At 36.9% G+C, this 20829-nt stretch overlaps 1 protein-coding gene across 1 annotated transcript in view; it reads right to left on the minus strand.

Annotated features, from left to right (window-relative positions):
* The window catches only part of NCOR1 (nuclear receptor corepressor 1), a 93705-nt gene that overhangs the window by 33825 nt on the left and 39051 nt on the right, over window positions 1–20829 (minus strand). Inside the window, exons 6-13 of the mRNA XM_081805997.1 lie at window positions 15094–15207; window positions 10457–10513; window positions 9858–9910; window positions 7360–7426; window positions 4591–4763; window positions 3355–3445; window positions 1115–1293; window positions 535–589 (exon numbers count right to left, since the gene is read on the minus strand). Coding sequence (XP_081662123.1) covers window positions 535–589; window positions 1115–1293; window positions 3355–3445; window positions 4591–4763; window positions 7360–7426; window positions 9858–9910; window positions 10457–10513; window positions 15094–15207 — 789 coding nt within the window. The remainder of the gene's footprint in view (window positions 1–534; window positions 590–1114; window positions 1294–3354; window positions 3446–4590; window positions 4764–7359; window positions 7427–9857; window positions 9911–10456; window positions 10514–15093; window positions 15208–20829) is intronic.

The raw sequence follows: 20829 nt of genomic DNA on the forward strand, positions 1-20829 counted from the left end.
GGCGCCTGGGTGGCTCAGTTGGTTAAGCGACTGCCTTCGGCTCAGGTCATGATCCTGGAGTCCCTGGATCGAGTCCCGCATCAGGCTCCCTGCTCGGCAGGGAGTCTGCTTCTCCCTCTGACCCTCCCCCCTCTCATGTGCTCTCTGTCTCTCTCATTCTCTCTGTCTCAAATAAATAAATAAAATCTTTAAAAAAAAAGAAAAAGAAAAAAAAATGAGGGAAAATCAGGACTCTGATATTTTAATCAGAAATTCAGTAAGGTTCAAAAAGCATTGTAATCTATGTGTTTTTAGGGAAATATAGTATAGTATCAAGTCGTTTTTGTTAATCATGAAAATTAGACTGTGTTCTGTGCTTATGATCTGTTACGTAATTATAAATATCACTATATTAGTCACCTAAGAATCTTTCCTGTATCAAGCCCTCTATAAAAATCAGTTCTATTTAACTACCTCTGTGTATTAGAGCACAAAAACTTCAAAGTAGCGAACATCACAAACCTATAAACATTCTCAATGCAAACCATTTCTTACCTTCCTTTCCAAGTAGGATGCAATTAGTCCAAAGTTTTTTGGATGCTGGATAAACCTGAGTAAAAAAAGGGAAAACAAACAAACACATACACACATACACACAAACATTTTAATGACTTAAAAGGCGGGGGGGACCTCGGGAACAGAACTATTAGTACAGACTACTTCCCGGTGACCCCTAACTGCCAACCTGAGAAACAACCACAGAATCGCTGGAGTCTTTTAAGGGCATAGATTCCTGGGCACCATCCACCAGGAACTGATGGGACTGGCCTATGGTAGAGCACAGAAACCTGTTCTTTTAAAATGCACCCCCAAGTGAATGAGACACCACCCAAGTTTGGGTACCACGCTTAACATGACTCCATAACCCCAGTTCTCATCTGTGACCGATCCTCCCATCTATAAGCTTATGGGAAGGTCATAGCAAATCTATATTCTCTACTTTCCACAGTATCCATCCAAATGCCAAAAAGGGGCCAAGGTTTTGGGGAAACGGTTCAATTTACAAGTGAATGCCAAATACTTTTCACGAATTTATGTAAGCTTCTATGAGAAAATAATTTAAAGTTTAAATTACTTGTCCTTAAAGATCTCCTTCTCGTGGTCAGTCCAAACATTCATAAACTGCCTATCTTTATAAACCTTCATAGGGTCCTCCATGAGCCCGTTCATGTTGATGAACTTGACCCGTCTCTGTTCTGCATCAAACATCATAGGCGGGATCACAGAGAGCTGCCGCATTTGTTTCTCATTATTCTGCAAAAGAAAGTAAACATCATTTACAAAGAATAAAATTTAAAGAGGGCTATAGACCAGCTACCCTAATATACGCCGGAAGAACCACATGCGTAGTTTCATGTGTCAGTAGCATGTGGTAATTACTCATATATCTAATAAATATTCATTAAATGAATCGTAGGCAGAGGGTATACACATGTTTTTATATCCCACTCCTACAATTCGAGAAGAGTTCTTTACTTAAAAGAAATAGATACTTCAGATAGTAACATTTTAGACCTAAAGGACACAAAGAAATGCCAAGTTCATTGAAGTAATAATCTTATGAAACATTTAATTATATTAATACAGTCTCATTTTTAAAAGTCTTAACATCATTTTAGAGAATAAATCTTAATGTCATTTTGGAGACCAATGAATAGGGGGAAAAAACAGGCACCCAAATCTTAAGGACAGTGATTTTAAATTAAACTCACGTGTGAAATACTTCTTGCTAATCTTATGCAATCTTTCCACTGAAAATTGAAGACTATTATCCATAAAATTTCAACTAAAACTTCGTTACATCTATACAGTCGGTTTTTCCCGAAGTTCAATTTAGTAAGTTCATGAGCACAAATTTCTATGAAAAAACTCACCAAAACTACAGGTATTGACCTCAACACAAAGCTAGGTTTTTTCCTACTCATAGAAGTGGATACTGCCTTACAGTCAAGTCCTTACAAAGTGTCAAATTTTATGGGGTAGTCTCAGTCAATCTGAACACCAAAGCATGATTTGGGGCAGACACATGAGCTTGAGTCATCTCAACTGGTCCTAGTTTTGGATGCTTACAGATGTGCCCTAATGGAATCAGTCAAAAAGCAAGCAAAAAAAATTAACATAGATTTAGTCATCACTGCAGGGATTATGAACACAAGTTTTTTTTTTTTTATTATGTTATGTTACTCACCATACATTACATCATTAGTTTTTGTTTTGTTTTGTTTTGTTTTTTGTTTTTTTTTTTACATCATTAGTTTTTGATGTAGTGTTCCATGATTCATTGTTTGCGCATAACACCCAGTGCTCCATGCAGAACGTGCCCTCTTTAATACCCATCACCAGGCTAACCCATCCCCCCACCCCCTTCCCCTCTAGAACCCTCAGTTTGTTTCTCAGAAAAGTTTTAAAATATATAGCAATTTAGTAATTTCTTTGATCATTACTTAAGGAGACCACCACATTCAAATAAGCAAGACCTTCAGAATTCAGAGATGAGATTTTCTGGTGTTGTGTTTTTTTTTTTTTTAATTGAAGTATAGTTGACACCAGAGATGAGGTTTTTATTCTTTATTTTTTCAGAGATGAGGTTTTTAAAAAACAAGTATATAAAATCAAAACCAGAACTAAATAGGAGGTGGCTTTTGGACCAACCTTTAGAGATAGTTTGAACACAACTCAGAAGACTCATGTTAGGGACTGGAATTTATTTTTATTCAGCATGGATTTATTGATGCCATATCATCTCTGTCTCCCAGGCTCTGGGGCTAGAAAGCACACTTTGGGGTACCCACTAGCACTTCAGGTCCACCTCAGATGAAATCTCTCCGGTCAGTCTGCTCCTACACATCTCTGATTCAGGCTCTTGTTTTCATGTTAACAGCCTCCTCACATCTCTTTTAGGCCTCCCTGCTGCCAAAGCCATCCGTGTAAGATGCCAATCTGATCATGGGATTGCGTGGTGTAAAACCTTCAGTGGTTGGCCAGTCTTTGGAACAGTCCAAACTCTATAAATGTTCCCTCGTTTATGTACAAATAAGCCCTTAGTTCCTGGGGTATGAGGCTAAAATGCCTGAATAATCAATGAATTAAAAAACTAAGTCAAGGGGTGCCTGGATGGCTCAGTCGTTAAGCGTCTGCCTTCAGCTGAGGTCATGATCCCAGGGTCCTGGGATCGAGCCCCGCATCGGGCTCCCTGCTTCTCCCTCTCCCACTTCCCCTGCTTGTGTTCCCTCTTCTCGCTGTGTCTCTCTCTGTCAAATAAATAAAATCTTAAAAACAAACAAACAAAAAAACTAAGTCAATTAATTTCCTTACCTCCTGCTCAGAGAGTCCATCAATAATTTCAGAAATCTCATGCTCGCTCCTAGCAATGGTGGCTGAAAGACCAGCTCCCCTCTGCCCAACTCTAAATATAAGAAAGAAATTATATATATAGTTAAAGGCCATTTATAAAGAAGACACCAATTAAGTTACTTTTATATACATTACTCCTCTGAATGGGACTTTCTTAACCAACTAGAAGTCAGAAAACAAATGCTATTGAGCCACTACTTTTAAGTAATATGCCTGAAGATTAGAATTCTATAGAAGAATGATTAAAACGTTGAGATTAGGGGCTCCTGGGTGGCTCAGTCGTTAAGCATCTGCCTTCAGCTCAGGTCATGATCCCAGGGTCCTGGGATCGAACCCACATCGGGCTCCCTGCTCCGCGGGGAAGCCTGCTTCTCCCTCTCCCACTCCCCCTGCTTGTGTTCCTGCTCTCGCTGTCTCGCTCTCTGTCAAATAAATAAAATCTTTTTAAAAAAATAAAAATAAAATGTTGAGATTAAAATTTAAAGGTTACATGTCCAAGTTCAAACGGTAGAACAACTTATGGGAAACTTCTGGAAAACCACAGGTATTGGAGACATTTCCATTTCAAATAGCAGTCTTTCCCTTCCAGAGTAGAGGACAGCTGACTTAGAAAAATACATTAAATATTTTTTACAGAGGGGAAAAAAACAACCACCATCTCCCTCATAAAGACTTAATCGTGATTAAAGAATTAAAGCTTACATATAATCTTATAAGAGATAGTGGAGAAGAAATCTAAAGCTTTTACTTTTACAAAATACTTGCTCCCTAAAGTAAAACCAAATCAGAAACTACCAATATCAAAGAACTTCTTAATTAGCCATCTATTTAATACTGTTTAGTCATGTTGGCAGGTAATGAAGAACTAAGAAATATTCAAGTCTATTCTTTTTAACTGTCATTTCTAAAGGAATAGGTATTTTCAAGAACAGAATAATTAATTTCAAAATACTCATTTAAACTTAGATTGAACAGCGTTAAGTATAAAAATTAATATTAAATTCACCAAGACATAATCTTTGCTAGCTGATAATGAAGTTTTATATTCAAAATGAAAGGTTCTTTATGAACTTTCTTAAGATCAGATTCAGGTAACATTAACACCGTGAGAGAGCAGGAGTGGGACTCTGTCAGAGAGAAAAGAGCATAGCCATTAGCCAGGAGACGAGCACAGCCATTAAACATCAAATGACTTACCGCTGAAATCTTTCTTGTTGTTCTCTTTGTTTTCGAATTTCTGGAAACTGCTTTTCATAGTATTCCCTTGTTTTGCTTTCTTTAGCTTTCCTCCGGGGGTTATTTTCTATTCTGTCCACTTTTTTCTCCCATGCCTCCATGAGCTGATCATAACGTTGGCAGATTTTTTGTTCCTATTAAATACCCGCAGCAAATTAATAATTAAACTAAACTCTATCATTCTGACAAACCTAATACTTTAAAGTAAATGTTACTTCTTAAGGCTAGTCAGCAGTACATTTGGCCTAGGACTCAACTGTGAATGAAAAGCTGTTCTTGATCTGAAAGACGAGAGAGAGAAAAGAGCTCTGTTTCCTACAAAGATCAGCATATAAAGCATATTTTGGCTAGTTTTTTTAGTTAACATTAAGACTAACATAGATTAATTAATTAATGAACTACCACTAGTAGCTGACCAGCTACTTTTACTATTTTCCTGATAAAAATATATGTCTTCATTGTCAAAAAAAAAAAAAAAAATGGAGGGGCGCCTGGGTGGCTTAGTCGGTTAAGCGGTTGCCTTCGGCCCATGTCATGATCCCAGGGTGCTGGGATCGAGCCCAGCATCAGGCTCCCTGCTCAGCGGAGAGCCTGCTTCTCCCTCTCCCTCTGCCTGCCTCTCTGCCTGCTTGTACTCTCTCTCTATCTCTCTGTCAAATAAATATTAAAAAAAAAAAAAAAAGGAAAATTAGTAATAGAAACATGTGAATAGTTCAAAATCCCAATCAAATATACTGACATTTTGGTGTTTTCCTAACAATCTGTCAGAGAAAACACTCATGCTTTAACCGTTCCTCTACTCCTGGAGGCTTTGATTACTTGAAGGTTTTTGTTATTATAAATAATGCTATCTAATAAACATTTTTGACAGTCTGGAAAAGGCAGAAATTGGTTGTACTTTATGATAAAAAGAAATGCAGTGAACTACACGGAACCAAGAATTAATCCTTTTAGAGAAATGAGTAATGTATGATCTCATTTTTTAAACAGAGAGGCTTTAAACAGAGAGCCTCCATTATGAGCATAGAACTGTGAACGTGTCAACAACACAAGGATAGAAAAAGGTGTAGAAGGACTCATGAAAAACCATTAACATTGGTCCCTTCAAGAAAGTGGCAATAGAGAGGAGAATATTATCCTCCTCACGATCTGTGCCAACCCCCAGACACTTCCCATTCTTTTCAACTCCCAGGTGTCTTCTGTGTCCTTCACTTTCTCCATCTCTAGCTAGCTCCTCAGTCCAGGCCAACATCATCCCTTACCTACATCAAAGTAAGAGCCTCCGAACTGTCTCCCAGGCCTTCTTAATGGTGGAACCAGAAGCACATTCTTAAAATACAAACCTGAACGTTTCACTTCTCAGTTCAAACACTTAAAAGATGCCCTCAGGACCGAACCCAAAGTCCTGTAGGCGGACCTCCTAGGTGCGACCCGGCCCTCTTGCCTCAGCAGCCTCATTTCTGCTGCACTCCCAGCAACCTGCCACCCTCCCTCCACCTCCCAGACCTTGATTTCAGCGGCTCCCTATGCCTGCGCAGACTTCCAGAGTTTCTCGTTGTCCTGCAAACTTCCCTTTATGATTCATCCATGGGGCATTAGCTGTCCCTCCTGTATGGTCCCACAGTTATCTGTATGTCCCTTCCCACAGTGTGATTACGATACTCTAACTGCCTGTGACTCATCTGCCCCCAATTACATTGTATGCTTCAAGGGTTAAAACCATATGGCTATCTTGCTCACCTTTGTAGAATAATACATGGACAGAGTAAACAGCCAATAAATATTTATTAAATCAGTGAACACGTAAATGTTATAACTAAAGACTCTGTGAAGCATGAAAACAAAGTCTATGCTTCTATGTTTGCATCACCAGACATTAAATGACCACAATTATAACAAAATTACTGGATAGGAAAAAAAATGCTTTAGTAGTTTCTTATTTAATATTTGTATGTTTTTGGCAAAAACAAAAACAAAAAACATTAATTTAAAGATAGTATCTGAAGGACCAGACTGGCAAATTACATTGGAAGTTATGTATCAAGTAAAAGCCACTCACTCTTGAGCTTTAAAATTCATTTAACTGTCATGTCATTAAATATAAGGTACACGGCTCATTTTTGATGTGATTTAAAGAACATCATTTATCTGGTAAGCAACTGACTTTAAATGAATCAACAGTCTGTCTAAATTTAGTCTGAACATATCGTGAAAAGAAGTATACTGGCATTATATTTTCTGTAGTTTCATTTCCATGAACATTAGAACCACAAAACTTCTGGATGCAAGTCATATAATAAATATGAAAAAGAATGTGAATTTCAAAAAGCTGAACTTTAGCTGACCCGGTTCCTAATAAAGAAAGAGCAGTAATGTCTACTCAGCATGACTGTAACTTACCCACATTGGTCTGAGGGTTTGAGAGACTAAATGTTGATCATCCTATTTCTCTTTCATATTCTTTTTTAACTACTCACCATTTTCTTTATTTTGGCTAGATGAAAATGCTATACACAGATGACCAAAGAAATTATTTTGATAATGATATTAAATGTCATTCGCTGCTAGAATTGGATTTATATTTAAGTCATCCCTATAGTTACTTTCTAAATCGGCAGCCTTTTCTCAAACATAATCAAAAACCATTCTCACTAATAAAGGGAAAGTAAATGCCTAAATGAGCATGAATGGGAAAGTTGTACAAATTTCAGTTAAAGGATAGGACCTCACCCTTTGTTTTCTTGCATGATTTCTTCTTTTAAAAAATAAAATGAGTTTTTTCCTCATCACCTGGTTTCTAGAAGAGAAAAATATGGTTGTATGACATTAAGAAAAAGCACAATTTAATAATGCATTCACTTTTTTTTTTTTTTCAGAGACACTGAAAAACAAGCAAAGATCACTTAGGAATATCTGATGTAATCAAAGTTAATCTTAATTTTTTTCACCCTGTAAAATAAGACTTTTGCAATAATTAGAACTGACTAAAATTCCTTCCACTCTCCAGCAAGATTTTATACAAATAGTTCATTTTAAATTATTACGTCCAAGTATAAGGCAAATAGTTTCAAGTTATAATTACACAGTCACTGATTCTTCTCAAGAACTCTGGTGATATAAACATCTCTGTGCACTCTTGGAGGAGGGGAGGTAGAAGAGAAGGAAAGGCTTTTAAAGTTACCTCCCTACCTCAGGTATGGTGCTGACCTCCTTTCTATGAGAACGTATACCAACACAGAGAGAGGGGACTTGTGCTTTTACACAGAAGGTTTCCTTCCGTCACAGAAATGACACAAACCACACTAAGAAGTCACAGAGGGCAATGTGACAAGACAGGAAGACTTCTCTTATATCTTAATGAAACAGTTACACTTTTTAAATTTGAAGTATTGTGACCTTCAAAAACAATGACATGCAGGTTCAAATATAAATATTTATACCCCACCTACTTCCAGAAAGGATTTCAAGCTGATTATGCAAATATAAATACAAAGCCAAGGCAAGTAGAAGTAATTTTTTGGATTATCAGCCCCTCAGGACTAACAGGGACACCGGCTCTGTGGGCAGTCAGGAGCTGGCTACGTGGGACAGTACCCAAGACATGAAAAGAATTATCAAAAGGTAGATTTGCTATTTCATACAAAGCAAATGACGGTGATGAGAAAAGAGCTACTACACGATTCATATGGATGCATGCAGCGGAGTAAATGGTTACTTCACAAGGTGACATACAGTGGAAGCGGTACCATATATTCAGTTTGCTCTAATTTTAATTACGTGTTACTCAAAAGCAAATGATAATCAATAAATATCATTTAAAATGTTTCCTAGGATTTAAGAAGTCAGCCAGTCAGTAAGCCATCCCAGAACAGTGTGCTAAGCACTGCAGTCGGGCAATGTAGACAGCATAAAATAAATCAGACAGAGCTGCTCTCCCGCTAATATTAGGGGAAAAAGACAGAACACAAACATAACTGAAGCTTTGTGGGGGGGAAAAAAAATCATTAAAAGTAGCCAACTAGATTTTATCTGCTATTCTCCTTTTTAAAAATGCTAAAACAGCTAAACAGTTCCAGAACAAGGTATATTTTATGAGTTTTGTCTAAGCCTACTTCTAAGGGTTGTCAAGACCATAGTAGCATCTCACAGAAAAATTCTAAGTATATGACTTTTATTATAAACCACTTATTTAACAAAAGTTAAAATTATTCAAATTTCAATTTTGTTCATGCATACTACCATGCAAATTATATTTGCCACCAATTCTGCAAAGTAGTCAACTATTGCACATACTCTCAGTCAGAAATTTTTTAAAAGAAAAAAATATATCTGATATATAAATAGCAATGTGCTCATTAGCAACTATACTAGTAAATAATTAAAATGTTCTGATTATCCTTAATAAAACATAAAGTAGAAATATTACATTTTTGTTACAAACTACGAATAATTCACCTAAATTCTCTTAAAGTATGATAATTAAAAAAAAAAAAAAGATACCTATCTAGCCTCCTCTCTTACTTCAATCAGATCAAGAAATTAGATTTTCTTTTCACTTATTTTCTTATTCCAAAATCTGCATCCATAAAGGCCTGGTATCTAGGATGAGCAAGGCTAAGCAAACTACATTCTGGAGCAGTCTCCTCACCCACGTGAGGTGACTGAGCGCTTCCAAGGCACCAGGACATTAAATGGCAGAAGGGTCTACAAATACCGTCATTAGCAAGAGTCATGGAAGGGATTTCCCTAGAATAGGATTTTGAATAATGATAAAATGATCCGTGGCACTTCTACTTTGCAATGGCAGATGTGGCTTGGTGGGGGACGGTGTCATCACTAGTCTTAAATGAAAAAGCTTCATTATCTTACTTCATCATGCGCCTTGCAGGTACTCCACTGAAAAAAAGACAAAACAGGAGGCAAAAAATTCAAGCCTCAAGGTAAGCCATTTCAATGTTAAGTATTCACCTTTTTTACTAGCAGATCATAAAACCAGCTAGTTTTATGCAATAATTTATTTCATTTTTTTGGCCTCGGAAACTCAAAGCTGTTACCCCAACCCCCAAGAAGCCAGAGGAAGATAACATATAGTAAAACGACAGCAAATTACACAAATCTAAAACACACCTACACTATATTATAATAATGTCAGCAGATAACATAAAAACGATCTCTTTATAGAATATATGGTCTTTAACTGAAGAACTCCAAAGATGATAAATACTTACGTCTTGATGTTCTCATGATAAACCTTGGTATCCGATGGCTGGTTATAGAGTGGCTATAAAATAAATCAAATATTTACATATACAACATTGTACACATGTCTATGAAAATACAAAGCAACAGTTTATATTTTCATGTAAACCTAGTACTCATGGATCTTCACAATACCTGCCCTACCAGAACCTCCAGACTTCCAGGTTCCCTGAATAATTCTCTTTACCCCATCTCCTATTAATGCCACCCCCGTAAAAATGTTTATAAATCCACCGTATCCCGTAAGAAATACATTTACTCATGGATTTTTAATTTCAAAGGCAAAGGAAGAACATATGGTCCAAAGAGCTATTTCTGTTCTTACTCGTCCTGCTTCTACCTCGTATGATTAAATGGCCTGCTCAAGCAAAAACACACTCAGGGCGATACTTCTGCAAAGGTAACCAAGTTTGCGCGCCACTATTTTAAAGTTTACCACAAACGTCCAGCCCAGATCTCATTCCAAAATACAAAGATTGTATTCCATCTTATCCCAAGCAAAATGACTACAAAAAAAACCAAAAAAACAAAAAAACACTAGACATGAAAAAAGAAATTTCTTACTTACCAGTTCAACTTTTGGGCCAAGACCTTCAAATATTTTATGAGCTTCCTCTGCTTTTTTCTACAGATAAAGACATTATTATATTGTATAATTAAAAATTATATTACCTAAGTGCAAAATCACTACCAATTTAATAATATTTACCTAAAAACTACTCTGTAGTAGAACTTTCCTTATTTCCAAATACTCTTGAAATACTCTCTTTTGTTTTCATAACTTCCTCATCAAATTAAGTCAAAGCTTCACATTTGTACTGAAAGTAATAATAGGGGCGCCTGGGTGGCTCAGCTGGTTAAGCAGCTGTCTTTGGCTCAGGTCATGATCCCGGATTCCTGGGATCAAGCCCCATGTGAGGCTCCCTGCTCAGCGGGGAGTCTGCTTCTCCCTCTGCCCCTCAGCCCACTCTTGTGCTCTCTCTCACTCTCTCTCTCAAATAAGTAAATAAAATCTTAAAAAATAATAATAATAATAACTAAAGAACTGTGAAGTTCTTAACAGCAAACAGGTATCAAGATTCTAGGGAGAGGGAACACAGATTCACTATTAGAAATGAATCCCTCAACACTTCAAGACATAATGTCTTTAATAAAAATTTTAAAACATAAAATACCATAAAGTTGCCAGTCTTTACTGTTGTAAGCCAAACTGATCTCTTGGAAGAAAAGCTTATAATGAGCCTATATTCTAGTTACAAGAAAACCTAGGTAATAACTGAACAGAGGAAACAGCTAGTTTGAATTTCTCAAGTGTTCAATAGTAAATAAATGCTGAATTAAATAATTTTTACGGTCCATTTTCAAAAGTAAATTAATCTAGACGAATGTGCTAACAGAAATCGTCCTTTAATAGACAAAATATAACAAATTCGAAGCTAAAAATGTTTAAACTAGAATTATAGGACTACCAAATGTGTCAGTGGTTCTCAAGTCCCTCTTCCTCTCAACACATTCCCGTTAGTAACAATGGTTCCCCGTCTGCTGGGCAGACGCCCACCTCAATGCATTTGCTGCTGGGAAACTCTCCAGGGTTTCTGATGTGACACACAAATGGGACTGGATATTAATCAGTATTCCCCGAGTGTAAAGAAAAATGTTCCTTTAAAATAAATATTCTCCTTTTCATCTCATTTATCAATCAAAATCAATCCGTCAAATATTTATTTAGTATGTATTGTGTGAAAAGAACTAGGAAGCATAAGAAGTACAAAATACTGTAAAAAGCACTTTCCAAACTCCAAGAAACTAAGAAGGTTGTTAAGATGAGAAATAAATACAGCAAAAAAGTCAAATATAAAACTATAAATATCCATTAAATTTGCAGAGCAGATCCTATTTCTACAGAGAGTTTAAAGGCAGGATTTGTCAACCTTGGCACTATTACCATTTTGGGCCCACGTATGTGTTCCAGGGACTGCCCTATGCATTGTGGGATATTTAGCAGCATCCCACTAGATGCCAGTAGCACTCCATCTCTCCTCCAAGTTACAACAATCAAAAAAAGTTTCCAGCTGAGAACAAACGACTAACCCAAGAAGTCAAAATGTAATGATCCTAAAATTCAGATTAGCTACAGACATATATTAAATAACACATAAATAACATCATCATAGATAATAAATTTGGAAATATCTAGCACCTGCAACTAACTTCCACCAGACCCAACGCTCACCAGTTTTTTGATTTGCTTTCCTTTTTCTTTTTTTTTAGTTTATTTTTAGTAATCTCTACACACAACCCCGAGATCAAGACCTGCACACTCCACGGACTGAGCCAGCCACACACCTCTTAAATTTGCTTTCTCGAGGCACTCTGTATTAGAGTCTATACCAAGAACAGGCAGGCTAAGTGGAACTGTCTACAAATAACCCTGAGAGACAAGGGAGTAAAGTTATATGACTGAAGGAAGGACACTCACTATTTATGTGAGTGATGACGGCTCATATAAGCTATTGCCAAAGGAGGAAGAGAGAAGCAACTGACGAGACCACTATTTAGGAGGCAGGACTGATGCTCTTCATTGATTAACTAACTCTTGAGAGGGAAACAGAGATTGCCCAGGACACTGGCCTAGGTGACTAGAGCTTGCTGGCACTTAGTACACTTTCTACTCTCAATCCCTTTCTTTCTTCTGTTGTCACTTTAACTTTCAAATCATGCAATCAAAAAATAAACAAGATATCTTTGAAAACCACACTCCATGCACACCCTTTTCTATATGTATTAGAATTCTGAAATTAGAGCATTTATAAATATTTTTGGAACTGACAACGGGGAAGGATAACAGCAAACTGAACTGTTAAAAATAGTCCAGGAGATGAGTCTGTTTAGAGACTAAGTGAATCTCAGTCTAAAGTTTAAATATGATGCAAGACAATTTTTCTCTCAGGAAGCCAACTTTAAAATTAACAGTCACTTTTGGGCAGCTTTCTTCCTCCCACTAACTCTCTAAAGAAACGAAAGATGCCTAATACGAGATAATGGCTCCTATCTCAGAAGCCACATTTGGCTTAATTCCCAACCGTGTAGATGGCTGCCAAACAAGGAACAAGAGAGAAATGTCCTCTTGCCCTCACCCATCTCTTCTTTCCTCTGGTGCCAAAACAGATAAGGTCATTCATTAAAGAAAGCTCAGAAGGCCGTGAAGGCCTGACAGAAGACAGCGCGGGGAGGCAGTAGTGAGATGGCCTGTGCCCTGGGCCCAGTGGTGCTCTCACAAACCCCCTCCAGGAACCCCTGCTGCAGATCTACAGCACTGAGGGCGACTCCGAGCAGGGCAATCAAAAAGAGGAGATGTGTAAAAAGAGGATTTCTACAGTTACTGTGAGTTAAAAATAGTCTTTATTGTAAGTCTAATAAGTTTGGTTGTTCTTCTATTCTTCACAGAATGCATCACAAAATGGAATATATATATATATACTAAAATAGAAAGAAGAGGTCTGAGAGAAGTGTTTAGTTTTGTTGCTGGGCCCCAAGAAATGCTTACTACACTAATTAATGAAAACATGTATCTACAAAAATTGAACACAAATTAAACTCTCCATCAGATCTTGTTCAATAGTTTTCAGTCCTCACATCCTAGTCAATCACAAATTCACAAGTAATGACAATGCTTAATTAAGAAATTCAATTAATATCGCTGAATTCAATTTCTTTTAAAACTGACTCACACTAAGAAGTCAAATTTTACTTTATAAGATTCTTTTCCACTGTTAGCTCTAATCCCTATTTATTTTATCTCCAAGGTTCTAAACTGGCCATGAAGCCCATCAGCCCACAAAAGTATTTTATTATTCTATAGAGTATTTTTTTTAAAGCAGGAGACTCAACATAAAACAACATGCTCCTGGCTTTCCTGAAACTAAGGGAGCACCTGTCAACCTTGGGCCACATTCCTGCTTGACCAGAGTCACTGACCCTCCAGGAAAGCCACGAGGCCGTCCTCGTCACTGGCTTTATATACAGTTTATTCTCACTGGATAGATCTTCAAACAGATCCTCGAGGAGACTGCTCTGTCCATTCAATAAACTGAACTAATTTTGAACCCAGCCAAGAAAATAACATTAATGGCCCATATTTTTACCTGCCTCTGACACTTATCATTATCCTATTATGTATCTGATGACTTTCAGTTACCTACCTATATATATATACACATACATGTGTATCTGGTATAAGATCATTCCTATAAATGTGTATATAATAATTAATTCATAGTTGCCTTTCTTATGGCCAATTTCCTTTAGGAATTGGGCTATTATAAAGTTATAGGTTGCCTGGGTATGATGTACTGATTCTGATGACTCCACTCACTACAAAGAAAACCAGTTAAAACAACAATCTCAACCTCTACCTTATGATCATCTTTAGCTAACAGGCCTATTCTCTCCCACAATACTTAAAGCATATTCTTTTTTAGACTAGGAACTTCTAGAAGCCCAATGTTAAGCAGCTCTGTTGGAAAGTTTCTTTATATTAAGGTGAAATCCATTTCCCTTTAACTGCTAGTTCTTGGGCTAGATTCCAGCCAAAAACCAAAAACCTTTGACATCACAAAATTATTCACAGAATTGAGGCCCGGCTTTCCTAAACCAATGAGTACTTTTAATTACTAGTATGAAAGAAGAAATTGTTTTAATAAAGCAAAAAAGCAAAGTCTACCTAAAGGTCAATGGCCTCACACTTTATTAACTAAGATTCAATCTACAGCCCAGCTATCTAAAGCTAACAATGCAAGTCATTTCCACATCCGATGACCCATCTCTCATAGGATAGTATCAGTATTTGGCATCAAATGTCCTTTATAAAGTGAAAAACTACAGAATGGTTTGTTTTGTATTATGTGCTACAAATCTGCTTGCCAACTTTGTATGATAGGAGAGTCAGTTGATAAAATTATATTCTCATTAAATAATATTATGCAATATATAAAATATTAATTTAAGATACATCTATCAACTTTTCTTCAATCTCCAAGGGAAAAAAAAAAAATCAAGCTTTAGTCAAAGTTTAAGAACATTAAAAATTATGACAGAACTCAGGTCTCAACACAATTAACATTACCACTTAACATACTGATAATTAAAAAAGGCATAGCCAAGTGCTTTTAAAGGCCTGTGCTGTAAGAAATGGCATGAGCTTACCCGATTCTCATCATAAATAATTTGGACAATACTGCGGTGTTTCTGCTCCACGGGAGGAGGGGACACAGGCTTCTCAGGCTCAGGAGGTTTAGCTGCTTCTTCTTCAAGCTGTTGCTAAGAGACCCAGAAAGAAAGATTCAGGCATCTGATGCAGTCACCCCTCCCAGTAATTAATCGCCAGAGATAACACATGCTACTGAGCAATTCTATGGGGTAATCTTCTAATCTACTAGGGCCTAATGGACCCAAGGGTTCTAACAAATCCAATCAGACTTATTTTGACTAAGAACTAAATAACATAATCATTAGAGAATCCTTTTATATTTTAATTCTGATCAATTTAAAAACAAAATCATAAGAGAAGCTAAACATAGGAAGCTACCCCATAGACCTCCATCACAATGACCTTTTGTGGCACAGGAAAAACACTTCGTATGTTACAGATTCAGTATGCGCTAATGTCTGGTAGGAAGAGATCTGTAGGGCACTTGCAGACTAATCCTTAACTCAGAACAGCACCATGTTCAGCCCCCCAGCCAACCTTTATATTTTACAGTCAAGAGGCACTAGCAAAACTACAACTTTGTGTACAATTACAAAACAAAGAGCAATCTGCATTCTTCTGCTTGGGTTTGAGCCTTAGGGTCACCCTTTACAAGTGGTAGGATCCTAAGATCCTCAACAAGTATATAAACCACTCATAATATAAGGTAGGAATATCAATTCTATCTACCACATAGATTTCTGAGAAGATTAAATAACTCAATATGTATCAAGCACATTACAACTATAAAAGTTCAGTAAATATTACCTACAATTATTACTGAACCAAGAAGGGACCTTGCTTGGTTCACAGCTTTTTATTTTTCAGCACTTAAGCCAGGGCTTGATACCTAGTAAATGCTCAACACACAGCCTTGTGAATTTTACTGCCTAAGGTAACAGCAGAGACACGGGGTAAAGATGTTATATCTACTAAAGCCTCTAGGAAAAAAATAATCTGTACTTCTAAGACTGCTGGTCAAGACTCCTAGTCAAGTAAGTCAGATCACAGCCAACCTAAGGATAAAATTCCTCCAAGAGACAAGCTTCAAGGACCACGTCCACCTTGGAATTCAAAGTACTTTTGCAGGCTGCTATCTGTATAAGCAAAAGACAGATATTTGGAGTTGTGAAGTCATTTTTATGGAACTGAGTTCTTCAACCATTCCCTTTCTTTCCTTTGCTCAGAGGGCCTTCTTTTAGGATCCCTGTTAAGTAGGTATGGAGAAAGGAATAAACAAGCTTCCAGAAATCACGTTTTGTTCTTAGTACCAGACAAAACCATTGTAACAGAAAGACTAAAATCAAAAAAAAAGATACAAACTTTCCTCACTTTTTTGTTCTTTTACATGAACTTTACAATAATTTTGCAAATTTAAAAAGATTTAGAATTTTTATTGAAACTGTATAAAACATACAATTATATATATATTAATGATGTTCACATTATTAAAATTATTAATACTGTGTTTCTATGCATCTGTGGTATAGTTCTTTATTTCCTCAAGTTGCCCTTTATATTCCTCAATAAAATTTGTAGCTCCTATAAACCTCATAATGGTCATACAACATATTTCATTATTTTTAATTATTATAATGGATTACACAGTACTGAGCATTTACTATGTGCCACATACCATACAACCACCATATAATTTAGCGGGTATTATTAGCAGTACTACTGCTATTTCACAAGTGAAGAATCTAAAGAAGACAGACCAGACCTGACCAACTCAGCAGAATCAGACCCACTGATACTTAAAAGAATTGTCAGGCATATTATTATAAATTTAATATGACTCAATAAATAAAAGATGGCTGAACATTTTTTTAAAGCAAGGTAATATTTTTTACATGATGAGACTTAAAAATGAGCCTAACAGAAATTAAAGCAATAAAAACAACTGAAATTGAAGATATAGATATATATATATTTTAAAGATTTTTATTTATTTATTTGACAGAGAGAGACACAGCGAGAAAGGGAACACAAGCAGGGGGAGTGGGAGAGGGAGAAGCAGGCTTCCCGGGGAGCAGGGAGCCCGATGCGGGGCTCATCCCAGGACCCTGGGATCATGACCTGAGCCGAAGGCAGACGCTTAACGACTGAGCCACCCAGGCGCCCCGACAATGCTCTATTTCTGGATGGGAGTAGTGACGGCCTGGGTTTTCACTTCATTACAATCCATAAAACTATAATTTATATTTGATGAATTTTTATCTTTCTAGATGATACTTCATAACAACAAAGCTTACACTTCTATCAAGTACTACTTCCTCGTGTAACCTTCCCAGAAGACAAATACTGTCCTGATAAACTGATACTTTAAATGCAAACAGCTCTAAAGTAACAGAAAACTTTTGAAGGGCCACCTACGTGGGGCCTTTGTGTCAATTAGGGAAAGGCACCCTCTTCGGGAAGGTGGTTCAGCAAAAGCTGCCGAATGATTGAGCCACCCAGGCGCCCCGAAATTGAAGATATATTTGACAGATTAGATATAACTGAAAAGAGAAATGCAAACTGAAAAACAGAAATGAAGAAACTGACCAAATGAAGCCCCAAGAAGCAACAACTGGGAAAGAAAAAACAATGAAGAGACAGGAAGACAAGAGTGTAAGATGCTACATCTTATAAGAATTTCAGGAGATAAAAAGAAACTATAGAAAAAGATGTTGTGGGGGAAAAAAAAAGATAACGGCTTAGAATTTTCCAGAACTGATTAAAAACTCTAACACATTCAAGAAGCCCAATGTGTTGTAATGAGCACTGGGTATTATAGAAGACTGATGAATCACAGACCTGTACCCCTGAAACAAATAATACATTATATGTTAATTAACTGAATTTAAATTAAAAAAAAAAAAGCCCAATGAGTCTTAAGCTGGACATATTTAAAAACAAAAACACATCCCTAATAACTCATACTAAAAACAACAGCACACAAAGATATTGAAGTCAGCCAGAGAGAAAATTCAGACCATCCATAGAACAATACAAACTAGACTAAGGGCTGATGTCTTAACAGTGGAAGCCAGAAGACAGTGTGCTGGGACAAAAAGAAGCACATAACAAAAGTATCTCTCAATGAACAGGCATAAATAAAAGACATTTAAGTCACAACAACTAAACAAATATTTAATCTGCCCATGAACAGATCCTCACTAAAGGAAATTCTGAAGGATGTTCTTCAAGCAGAAGCATGTACCCCCAAATGGAAGATCTGTGTTGCAAGAAGGAATGATGAGCAAATGCGAATGACAAATATGTGCATACACCTAAATGAACACTGACTGTATAAAATAATGTCTTTGGTGGTTGAAATAAAACAAGGAAGAACTAAAATGTATGACAAAAGTAGCATAAAAGTTGGGAGAAAAGAGAAAGAAATCAAGAAGTTCCATGCCCTCATACTTCTCAAGAAGATGGTTAAGATATTAATTAGTTTTCGGCTTCAAGTTAAATAGGCTGATAAATTGGCGGGGTGGGGGGGCACAATAAACAAAAAAAACTGGGGATAAAATCCAAAGTAGTGGGGTAGAAGAAAATGTAGTAAAACAAATAATCAATCCAAGATAAGGACTAGAAAAAACAAACAAGAATACCAAGTTCAGCATAAAAAAGATAGGACAAATAGTATAAAACAGTTAAAAATAATTGAGATATCACCAATCATCATAATCAGGTTAAAAGAACTGAATTATCCTGTGGAAAGACAGACTGTCAGATTGGATAAAAAACAAAATCCAGCTATATACCTATATAACAGATATACCTTAAATATAAAAGCACAAAAAGTAAAGGGAAAGGGGGGGCCCGGGTGGCTCAGTTAGTTAAGCATCTGACTCTTGATCTCAGGGTTGAGTTCAAGCCCTTCACTGGGCTCCATGCTGGGCATGGAGGCTACTTTAAAAAAAAAAAAAAAAATCCCAACATTTTGGGGTGCCTGGGTGGTTCAGTCAGTAACCATCCAACTCTTGATTTCACCTCAGGTCACGATCTCAGGGTCATGATATCAAGCCCCGCGTTGGAATCCATGCTGCATGTGGGGCCTGCTTGGGAGATTCTCTTTCTCCCTCTGCCCTGCATCCCTCTCAAAAAAAGAAGGAAAGAAGGAAGGGGAAGGGAGGGAGGGAGAAAGGAAGGAAGGAGAGAGAAAGGGAGAAGAAAGAGAGAGAGAGAAAGAGGAAGAAAAAAGATATACTAACCAATAGCAACCAAAAGAATGATGATGTAATTACGTCAATATCGTGCAGAACAAATTTTATGGTAAAAAGCATTACAAGAGATAGAATGTCATTACCTTATAATAGAAGGTTTCACTAACCAGGAAAATGACAACTATAAACTTGTAAACACCTAAAATAAGAGCCTAAAAATACCCAGGATAAAAACTGAGAACTGGGGTGCCTGGGTGGCTCAGTTGTTAAGCATCTGCCTTCGGCTCAGGTCATGATCCCGGGGTCCTGGGATCGAGCCCCGCATCGGGCTCCCTGCTCAGTGGGAAGCCTGCTTCTCCCTCTCCCATTCCCCCTGCTTGTGTTTCTGCTCTTGCTCTGTCTCTCTCTGTCAAATAAATAAATAAAATCTTAAAAAAAAAAAATTGAGAACTGGAAGAAAATATTTGCAAATCATATATCTGATAAGGTATGAATACCCAAAATATACAAAGAACTCACACAACCCAACAGCAAAAAACATTCTGATTTAAAAAATGGGAAGAGAATCTGCAGAGACATTTTTCCAAAGAAGACAACCAGATGGCCAACAGACACATGAAAAGACGCTCAACATCACCAATCATCAGGGAAATGCAAATCAAAATAGCAATGAGGTATCGCCTCATACCTGTCAATATGGCTAGTATCAAAAAGACAAGAGTTAACAAGTGCTGGTGAGAATGTGGGAAAAAGGAAACCCTTGTGCGCTGTTGATAGGAATGTAAGTTGATGCAGCTAATATGGAAAACAGTATGGTGGTTCCTCAAAAAACTTAAAAACAGAACCAGCCCATGATGCAGCAATCGCACTTCTGGATATTTATCTGAAGAAACAAAAATACTAACTCAAAAAGATATACTAACCCCCACCCCCATGTTCACTGCAGCATTATTTACAATAGCCAAGATATGGAAACAACCTAAGTGTCTATCTAGAGATGAATGAAGAAAATGTGTGTACACAGACATACCATGCATGTACACAGACACACACACAATCTTATTCAGCCATAAAAAAAAAAAAATGAAATCTTATCATTTGTAACAACATGGATAAATCCTAAGGTATTTCACTTACACTAGGTGAAATAAGTCAGACAGAGAAAGGCAAATACTGTATGGTCTCATTTATATGTATAATCTAAAAGAAAACCAAGCTCACAGATAGAACAGATTGGTGGTTGCCACAGACTAGAAGTGGGGGGGCGGGGGGGAATGGGTAAAGAGAGTCATAAGATACAAACTTCCAATTACAAAATTAAAAAGTCACGGGGATATAATGTACAGCATGGAGACTATAAATAATACTGTACTGCATATTTGAGTGTTGCTAACAGAGTAGATCTTAAAAGTTCTCATCTTGCACAAGGAAACAAAATTCTGTTAATTATGTACCGTGACAGATGTTAACTACACACTAGTGTGGTGATCATTTTGCAAAACATACCAGTATCAAATCATTATGTTGTATACCTGA

Source organism: Leptonychotes weddellii, chromosome 15, assembly GCF_054177405.1.
Source record: "Leptonychotes weddellii isolate Sample4059 chromosome 15, ASM5417740v2, whole genome shotgun sequence".
NCBI lineage: Eukaryota > Metazoa > Chordata > Mammalia > Carnivora > Phocidae > Leptonychotes > Leptonychotes weddellii.